We start from the raw sequence: 9,876 nt of genomic DNA, 5'->3' as shown, positions 1-9,876 counted from the left end.
AGGTCTTAGACAGCTCTCTGGGGGCGGGGACAGTCAGGCAAGAGCCAAAGCCAGGGGCACCCACGACCCCAGCCCAGCAGCCCTCTTAGGGTGTGTGCGTGCGCTGGGCACGGCCAGGTCCCCACGCACCTGGGCCGAAACTGCTCCCTGGTTGTTGGGGGCAGCACCCGCTCCCTTCCATGTAAGGAGAGAGAAATGAGAACTGGGCGGGTAGCTCGGATCCCACCCCCAATACAGCAGCTGCTCTGCACTGATCAAGACGTGGTAAATTAAGGTGAAGAAGTGGACCCAGGCAAGTGAAGATGTCCAGGGGGCCGGGTTCTGAGGCGCAGTCAGGCGGATGAGGCGCTCCAGCATCAGCCACCAGGTTGAAGGCTTTTCCATCCCGCATGCCAGGCTGGCTGCTCCCGCGCCCGCGCCTGGGTCCTGAAGGCCTCTCCTCTCCAAGAGACGCCCCCTCCTTTCTAACTGTCCCTGGGCCCTCATCTTCCTCTGCAAAGCAGTCCCGGACAACCGCTGCCCAGCAAGAGCCCCCAAACCAGCCCCCCCAAATCGGAGAGCAAGCAGTCAGTGGTGCTTCGTGACACAAACATGCATTCGTTTTATTCACAAAACAGCCTGGTTTCCTAAAACAATACAAACAGCATGTTCATCAGCAGGAAGCCGGCCATGGGCAGAGGGCCTGGGCTGCAGGGAGCCCCCCGGGCACCCATGCCCACCGGCAGGGGGGCACGCAAAGAAGCCCTTTCTTCTGTCACCACCAGCAAGGCCAGAAAAGAAGGACTTATTTTCTCTAAGGGAAGTAGCCAGGATCGGAAATATCGAGACATGGGCTCCCCAGATCTCAATGGATAAGCAACCAGAGCTTTCATTTTTCCAAAATCATCATCACTGTTGGGGTGCGGGATCCCATTCTGGGGACTGTGAGTACAGCACAACTGGCCTGGGCTCCAGGATGGGGTGGGGTGCTCCCTCCCCGCCAGCTCCTCGCCGGCAGCTCTGCACGCATGGCTGGGTACAGAGGGGCTTCTACGCGGCGCCATCGACATTCTCTTTATAAACTTGAGTGGATTCTCCAGGCAAACTATGCACTATTTCATGGTCGGAAAGAATCAAAGGAAGTTTTAAATGAGGGTGGAGTTAAACTGTGCTAAATTACAGTAGTGCTTATTAGTAACTAGATTTCAAAAGGTTACAGAAAATTTACATTCTCTACACAAAAACTGCATCTCCTGCACAGACAACATCGACATCGACACAGGAAGGAAACTGATTGTCCATTCTTTGCCCAGGAAGTCTCGGTACTTTATAGATTTTGTCTTTACCTCTTTTTTTTTTTTTTTGTTGCTGCTGTTCTTCTGAAAAAGCAGTAAAATTTTTTTCTTTTCTTTTTCTTTTTATACTAGGGACGTGGAGATGTTAAACGACAACAAAAAATATATATATAAAAACAGGAATGAAATCTGTGAGAGAATATTTTTGGTTCTAAAGACGGGTGCATCCGTTTGTCTTCGCCCGAATCCCTTGCTGGAGACCACGCGAGCAGTGACATTGCACGGAGAGGGCAGCTTTGGGTTCCCGCCACCGTCACTGAAACCACCGGAAGGCGGCTCCCGTCGGAAGCATCACCTTCTGGCGGGGGCGGGAGACAAAAACAAGGAGAGAGTTCCGTCAGGGTCCGGGGGGGCCCGGTGCAAAGATGTTCCCCCGTGGATGGCCTCGTGGTGGAGGGATGGGCACACAGTAAACGCAGCCACCCGTGGAGGTTCCTGCCCATCCCGGCCAGGCCAGAGAAGGAGCCGTGACCCGCTGGGCCGCAGGAGGTCTCCTGAGTCACTGTGCCTGGAACTCTCCTTCCAGACCGGACGACCCCTGCCCCTGGCCCAGAGGAAACAGGCGCCAGGTAGCCGTGGTGCAGCTGGGGGCTGTGTGCACGTTTCTGTCGAATGAACGTGTAAACGTGTGTATCGCACGTGCACACGGATGTGTGCCTTGTACTGTGCTACAGTGTGCTGTGTGTAATGAGCTTGTGTGTGTAGGGGGGATACTTGGCGCACTTACCAAGGGGCCTTTTCTGTAACAGAAGTATGTGCACTGGGCAGGGGTGTGCGTGCGTGTGTGTCTACACTGGACGGGCATCGGCGCCTTTGTGGGCACACGGGCGTGCTCTCTGGGCGGGAGAGCACACGTTTGAAGTCAGGGCTTGCGAGGGTTTGAGGTGGGCATGGGAGAGTGGCCAGAAGGCCACGCTGGGATACCATTGCTGTTTTCCAACCATTCTGGACATTTGTATCAAGCTTAGTTATAGAAGGGCCAGGGCAAGGGCAGGCACAGTGGGCTGAAAAGACGCTTTTGCACTCAGGCCTGGTGCCCCAGCTAGGCTGCCTGCCACAGTGGTGGCGAGAAAGCAGCATGGTAACTAACCCCTCTGGCTTCTCTAAGCCGGTTCTACTGTGGACAGGCTTTGCCTACAGCCCAGGCTCATGGTCACCCCCCAAACCCCAGGGCCACAGAACCCCTGGCCATTAGCTATGCAGCTAGACTGTACTCTGGAGCCCCAAGGTACCCCAAATCTATTAACTGAGTGTCCAGACCCAGGATTCTTCCAGGCCTCAGAGCCCAGCAGCCAGCTCCGCAGGTGCTCCTTTCATGGGGGGTATTAGGACCAGGCCTGGTGCTGGGAGGTCAAGTGAAGGGTCCATGGGGCAGACCCTCAAAGGGGTCAGGGCAGAGCTCCAGACTGGAAGCTTTAGGACATCTGAGAATCAGAAACTTAGGACCTGTATGTGAATCTCAATACCTGTCCCGGAATTCTAGGAGGGAGATCAGAATCCCGGGACCTGGCTGGGAATGCTAGGCCCTTGCATGGGATTTTTAGGCTTGCCTTGCAAACTACAATCTGATGTGATCTCTAGATGTGGCTCTGACTTTAGGGGTCGTGAACCGGTGTCTTGGAGGCTGGCCCAGAACCCCAGACCGCAGGCACTGGCTGGGTGGACACCCCTCAGACACTCTGGTAGGAAAGGTGGGGCTGGGGGCGGGGGGCGGGGTCAGTTCGGATGGCCGGACCTACGCAAGCGCCCACACACCTCCCTCTAAGGCGTCGTTACCTCCAAAGCAGCGGAAGGCTTCTTTTTGAGTTCCTCACATTTTCTGAATTTGCAAATCTGATGGCCAGTCTTTCGGTTCCTACAACTGCTGCACTGCTCGCAGTTGATGCGCCGCCGGCAGGGCGCACACATGCCGCAGCGTTTCCGCTTCTTCTTGCCCGAGCTGATGGCGGAGGCCAGCTCTCCCTGCATGGGGTACTCGGCCAGGCCGGCCATGTGCAGCGCGCTCTCGGCCAGGAACACGCCTGCCGGGGTCATGATGAAGAGGCCTGGGTTGATGGGGAAGGCGCCCAGGTAGGGGAAGTCGGACTGGCCATTGAGGGCTTCGGCCCCCGCCACGGCCTCCATGTCGGGCAGGCCAGCGCCCGCCTCGCTCATGAGCGGCAGGTGCTCCTGCACCACGCGCTTCAGCATCTCCGTGGACTGCGCGAACTGCTGCAGCGTTAGCTGTCCCTCGGCTGCCAGCTCCGTGGCCCGCTCTGCCTTGCTCAGCAGACCGGCCACAGCACCACTTTTGTGCTTTGAGGTAGGGTTGCTTTTGTCCGCCGCCATGGCCGCTGCCAGGTCGTGCCCGTTGGCCAAGAGGGAGGCAGCGGCCGCGGCTGCCGCAGCCTTGTCGGCAGCCTCTCCACCCATCATGCTGCCACCACCACTGCCAGCGAAGGAGGAGTAGTGGGAGAGCGGGCGGGAGCGGCGCAGGCTCTTGTTGAGGGGTTCGCTGATGATGCCGCTCTTGTTGCGGCGCTCAGGCGGGGGGGCGTCATCCGGCACAGAGGCTGGTACAGCCGCCGCCGCGCTCTTGTCTGCCGTCCCCGCCTTCGGGCCGCTGCCGCCGCTGCCATTGCTGCTGCCGCTGCCGCCGGCATCCTGGGGACCACTGCCGAGGCTCGACATGGTGGGGCCGGGGCCCGGACCCCGCCAGGGGAGCCTGCCAACCGCCGGTGGTCTGCAGACTAGTGAGCACTTGGCCCTGCTGCCCAAATCGAGGACACCTGGTGGGCCTTGCAGCTCAGGGCGGGCACATGGTCAGCAGCCCGCGGGGAAGTGTCTTCACTCTGTCGGGACAAGAGGACACAGGGTGAGGTGGACACCTTCTCCTCTGTCATCATCCCTGCCGCCACCACCACCACCGGCAACGCCATTACACCAGCCACAAGCCTGGCTACCCGAGTTGCTAAGAGCCAGGCCCACACTGGCTAAGCATTTTGAATTTGTACTATCTCATTTAAGCCTCATAAGGGCACTGTGAAGTGGTGGCTAGCAGATGACGAACACCAGGTTTAGGAGACTTGTCTAGTCCACGGACACACAGCCACCAAATGGCCTGGTGGGGGCCCGGCCCGGCTCTCTCCAGTCCTACCTGCCCTGCTACGGGCTGGGAAGGCCTGATGAGGACGGGCAGTCCTGGAGGAAGGCGAGGGGCAGAGATGTTCATTAACCCTGGAGTTTAGAGGGCAGTTACCTTCCACTGCCTAACCTTCCCTTCACCCATCTAAAGGTAAGAGTCAGAACAGCCTTCTGAAGTGCTTTAAGGTACAGATCCCCAAGTCCAGGAAGCTGACGCTGGATTTCCACAGGGAGATTCCTAACACCTATCAGTTATTTCAAGGCTCTGGCAAGTCCTGCAGGGTAAAAGGACCTGTTTGACTTTGTTTAATCCAGTTTTCTAAAAGAATACAGGCTCCTTATTTCGAGGAGCATCTATCCTCCCACAAAGGGCAGGCAGCATGGCCCACAGGACAGACCTGCCTTGCAGGAGTGGGAGGACATGGGAGCTGAGGGAGTTGTGCACACACTTCCTCAGCTCCCGAACGATGGCATGAGCTCGGGTCCCCCTTTTGTCTGTACTCGGGGCTCATTGCTGTGCTCTGGCCTGGCTCTCACGTTGGGGAGGGGACAGGGGCCTCATAAGCCTGCAGGCTGAGGTCTGGGTGGAGAGCCTACTGAGTGGGCAGGAGGGGTCTCTGGCGGGGGCTGGGCGGGGACTGAAAGGAGCTGTGGCCCTCCAGGGAAGGAAGCCTGTCCTTCCTGGAGGTTGTCCCTTGCAAACTCCATCCTGTCTTCCAGGACAGGGCCTGGTCAACCCAGGCCCCAGGGCTAAGGCTGTGAGGGGCAGCCTCCTCGGCCAGGCGCTTTGGAGGAACTGGTCCAGATGGAGCAGGGTGGCAGCTTCTCCTCAGCCCTGGCTCTCTAGTGCCCCTTCTCCGACTGCCTCCTGAACTGCAGCATCTCCCAGGAGAGGGGTGGGGGGACAGGGCCCAGCCTCAGAGCAGCTGGTGGCCCAAGGGGGAGGTGCACATCTGGCTGGGCTTGAGGGTGGCACACACTGGATCTTTGTCCCCAGGCAACCCCTCCACCCCCTAGTCACAGGACTCAGCCTGACCAGGATACCATCTAGTCCAACCCTCTGCATTTACAGAGGGGAAACTGAGGCCCTGAGCGAGCAAGGTCCCTGCCCCAGGACTGCTAAGGGGTGGTCACCGAGAGGAGGGAGCGTGGGAAAGCGGAAAGCTCCCATCTCCAGGCAGGGAAGAATGGCAGGCATCGGCGGAGAGCCAGACACCCCCGGCCCCTCAGCAGCAGGCACTGCCCCACTTGGGTGCCGTCCCAGCAAGGGTGGATGGGTGGGCAGGTAGAGTGGGGTGAGCGGGAGATGTCACCAGGACAGAACCAGCAGGGCGTCCTGGCTGAGCTGGTGGCAGCAAGAGGTCAGAGTTGTTCTAAGAGAAGAGGGTCATGTGTGCCCGAGGATGGCTGCGCTCTGTCCCGTCTCCCCAGGACCTAGCCTGGGCCCACTCCTGGGCCCCTCCCTGTCCAGGCTTCAGGGACCCTGGCTAGGGGTCAGTAACCAGGGCCAGTGAGATCAGGCCAGAGACACCTCCCCACTCCCCCAAGTCAATTTATCCACTGCTGCCCATCCAAGCTCAACTACCCGACCTGGCAGCCCCATATCCAGGGTGAGGGGAGAAGACAGGACAAGGCGGAGGCCTGTGGGTTGGCGAGGTGGGGAGGGGAGCAGCCCGAGCCCCAGCCCCCGTGTGTGTCCCCCGCCTCAGCGGCCTGCTGCCTGGTGGCAGAAATCGATAGCTGCATTAACGCTGCTCTGACTCTGCTTGCTCCCCCTCCTCCCAGCTCCAGGATCTGCCTCTGCACCCGGGGCGGGCAGGTCACTTAGAAGTCAGCTCCCTCCGACACGGCCAGGCGTCCAGGGCTGGCGCGCTCGCTGAGGCGCTCTGCTTTTGTCTTCATCCCGAGTCTCTCTTGGTGGAGACTGAACTTCATGTTCTGTTTATCTCTGGCCTTCTCTTTGAATCTTTTCAATCCTCCACTTTTCTATGCTGCCTCAGAGACCACACTCCCCCCACCCTCAGGTCCTGGGACATGCTGAGCTCGGGACCAGAAGACACGATATGTCACCGAACAGGTGCTGCAAGCAAAATATTGTGGTTTGTCAGGCACAGAAAATGAAGGAGGGGAGGTGGTGTAAGGGGGACTACCTCTGTCCTCAAATCCTGGAGTGGGTAGACACCTACATCTAGTCCCCTAAACCTTCTCCCCTAGCTTGTCCAATATCTGTCACTGTATCTGGCTCATTTTTTCTAGGTCCTGGGAAAAGCTGATGCCCTGGTCCCAGTGGACCCCTGATCGCAGGGCCTGTTTGTCCTACTCATGGAAGGGGAGGACACAGACGTCCTCCCAGGCCCCCACTTCCCACTGCAGGCCATACAGCAAACCCCTCCCAGACCAAGCAGGGCCTGGCAGTGCCCAGGCAGCAAGGGAGGAGCTGGGGCTGCGTTGAAGCGGAGCGGGAATGAGCGGGAGGGAAAGCTGGCGGGCAGGCGGGCGGCGGCGGGCGCATCCATCATCGCCCCTGCCAGGAACGCATCCAGCCCCCAAAAAGAAATACTGCGCCTGAGGAGGGACAACAAAGGGCTCCGTTTCATCAGCAATGCGGAGCCAGCGCCCCGCCGCCCCGCCAGCCGCGGTCAGCCCACAAAGGACCCCTTTGTCCATGCAGGAGCCGGGCCGGCCGGGAGCTGGGACCAGGGGCTGACGGGCGGGGACAGAGCCTGGGGGGGGGGGAACCAGTCATGGAGATCTGGGGGACAGAGGGGGACATGAGGCAGAACAAAGACAGGTGGTGGGGACTGTGAGACAGAGAACTCGAGGGGCAGGTCAGAGAAAAGGGGACCCGGGAGAAGGGAACAAAGGGTCAAGGCCAGAGGACAGAGTGTGCCACGGGGAACAGGGACCCGGCAATGGGGGCTGAGAGAGCCAGGACCCAGGGCCCCTGGCCCCGATTCTGAGCCTGAGGAGGGGGTCGAGGATTCAGGGTCGGGGGACAAGAGATGGCAGGTGGCCGGGTCCACTGGAGAAGAGGGTGAGGTGGGTGGGGAGGAGCTCGGGGGTGGGGGCAATGGCTGCTTGGCCTCAGGGCCCAAAGCCTCACTGTGGTCTCAAGCTCATTGGCTGAGCTGGGAAGAGAGAGTCAAAGTCGGGGCGCCCTCCTCACAGTGAGGGGTTCTCCCCGCCCCCCCACCAGGCAACCACCAAAGGCGACATTCAAGCTCCCTTAACTAGCTACCTAATCCTAGAGCATTTATTGAGCACTTACTGTGTCCCAGGTCCTGTGCACTTATGCTTTACATGTCCTTTCTCATGGACTCCTCCCCAGAGCTCAGGGAGATGAGAACTAATAACCAGTTTCAGAGGTGAGGAAACAGGCTCCGAGAGGTTCAAGCCATCAGCCCAGGGTCGAACAACTGTCCTAGCAGGGACAGGATTTGAACCCAGAGTCCAAGTGTTAGTCACCCTGCTCTGTGGTCTCCTTTGTTCCACTGGGGCCAGTGGCAGAGTGTCCCAGGGCAAGATGACCCAAGCTACCCTGGAGACTGCCCCCACCCCTGGCGCTGTTACCGTCGTGCCTGTCACCTCTCCATAGTGTGTGAGGAGTGGCGAGCTGTCCCAGACCCCCAGGGGGTGTTCACCCCTGGGGGGTTTGGAGATGCCTAGGCAGGAACCCAGAATGCCGGGCTGGTGACATCATAATGCCAGCTGGCAATGAGGTCACCAGAGGTGGTGGCAGTGCCGTCTCCCACCCCCGCTCTCAGGAGAGCTGCCCCGATTCACCCCCAGCAGGGCCAGATGCCTTGGGGGGCACCGTGGGAGGGCACGGTGCTGTCTGCAGGAAGACACGCACACAGGGGCCCGCAGCCAGCGGCTTGGCTGTACGCAGCCCTCCCACCGCCCGCCCTGGTAGCAGTCCCAGGCCCTGCACGGTTGGGGATACCGCAGAGGACATGGACCCCGGCACTGCCCTCGAGGAGTGCCCTGGAGCTGGGCTGGGGGCCTACGTGAACCGAGAGCTGGAAGTGGTGCTGCGTGGGGCATCGGGGGCCCACCTGGAAGAAGGCGGGGCAGAGGTGAGAGCTAAGGACAAGGAGAGGGCCCCAGAGGGGGTAGGAAGCCCCAGCTGGAAAGAGTGCATCGTAAGAAATGGGGACGCTGGTGCGAGGTGTGGGAATGAGGCTGGCATGGTCCCAACCAGGCAGGGCTTTGAAGTCAAGAGCGGGAGTTTTTTTCAGCAGCTTCGATGATACATAATTTACATGCTATCAAATGCACCCATTTTTAAGCATACAACTCAATGATTTTTAGTAAATTGACAGCTATGCGACCAGCATCACGACCGAGAACAGAGCTGACCAGCCAGCGCCCTGCACTCCTTGGCTGGCCTTGGGAAGGCCTCCGGAGGAGGGTCCACATTTAGGCGGGGCCCTCAGGACCAGGGACAGGCCCCGCAGAGCCACCAGCGCATGCCCTGAGTGAGGACCCTTCCCCACGTGCTCCAGACAGCCAGCTGCCCCCCTCACATACCTCCACCCACCTCGGCCCCAACCTCCAAGGAAGGTGAGGTGGACAGCCAGACCGACGGCGGCCAGGCCAGCAGCAGCGGGGAGGGCAGACCACAGGCCGTGGTGGCCCAAGTGGGCTGAGCAACAGATGGGGGGGGGGGGAGTTTCCGTCTCCGATTTCCATGATTCAGCCTGGGGAGTTTCCAGAGGGAAAAAGCCCCACAAGCCCGGCGAGGCGCACGCAGGCGCACGGTCTCAGAGGCAGCGACAATCAGAGGCAGTGACAAACGCAGCCTGGTCAGGGCAAGCAAGGGCACGTGCCTTGCTACAGATGGACACACGTGACTACTACCAGGACCCAGCCGGTGGCCTGGGGTGGAACATGTCTTCAAGACTGACCCTGAAGGACACAACTGTATTTCCCTGACCCCAGGCGCCCCCTTCCTACAGCCCTTCTCCCAGGGGCAGGTACTACCCCCTTGACTGAGGACTGACGCATGCTGCTAAGACCCAAGGCTTTGAGGAAGCCCCAGGGATCCATGGGGCTCTGTTCTCCCCCTAGGGCTCCCAAACACAGCTGGGGAAAGGGATCAGCCCATTTCACAGACAGGAACACTGAGGCCCCAGGCAGGAAGTATGTCCCAATCTGGGGCCCTCGCGAGTGAAATGAACCACCTGGGACACCTCTGAAAGGGACATGGCCTGCCTTAGCAGACTCACTCTCAGACCAGGGTCCTTCCCTGGCAGAACCACAGTGTCAGGGGGGCCCTCCCTGGCCGTGTGACCTTAGCACACGGTGTCTCGGCCATCCCCCTACCTGAAGCACAGGACCATGATGATAACAGCGAACACATATGGGGCCTTATGTGCCAGGCATGGGCCATGCTCCATCTCATTTAACCCTCCCATCC

General features: G+C 59.8%; 1 protein-coding gene across 5 annotated transcripts in view; it reads right to left on the bottom strand.

Moving 5' to 3' along the window:
* Positions 1–577: 577 nt before the first annotated feature.
* The window catches only part of CXXC5 (CXXC finger protein 5), a 33,717-nt gene continuing 24,418 nt past the window's right edge, over positions 578–9,876 (bottom strand). For 4 of the 5 annotated variants that reach the window (XM_058279663.2, XM_058279678.2, XM_004477831.4 and 1 more), the window contains exons 2-3: positions 3,111–4,165; positions 578–1,632 (exon numbers count right to left, since the gene is read on the bottom strand). In XM_058279663.2, coding sequence (XP_058135646.1) covers positions 1,588–1,632; positions 3,111–4,004 — 939 coding nt within the window. In that variant the 5' untranslated portion in view covers positions 4,005–4,165 and the 3' untranslated portion in view covers positions 578–1,587. Of the gene's footprint in view, positions 1,633–3,110; positions 4,166–7,725; positions 8,134–9,876 lie in introns of those variants that run through there. The other variant, XM_058279669.2, reaches the window with a different exon arrangement.

Source organism: Dasypus novemcinctus, chromosome 2, assembly GCF_030445035.2.
Source record: "Dasypus novemcinctus isolate mDasNov1 chromosome 2, mDasNov1.1.hap2, whole genome shotgun sequence".
Lineage (NCBI taxonomy): Eukaryota > Metazoa > Chordata > Mammalia > Cingulata > Dasypodidae > Dasypus > Dasypus novemcinctus.
The sequence above is the reverse complement of the archived record's forward strand: the minus strand, read 5'-3'. Positions and strand labels throughout refer to the sequence as shown.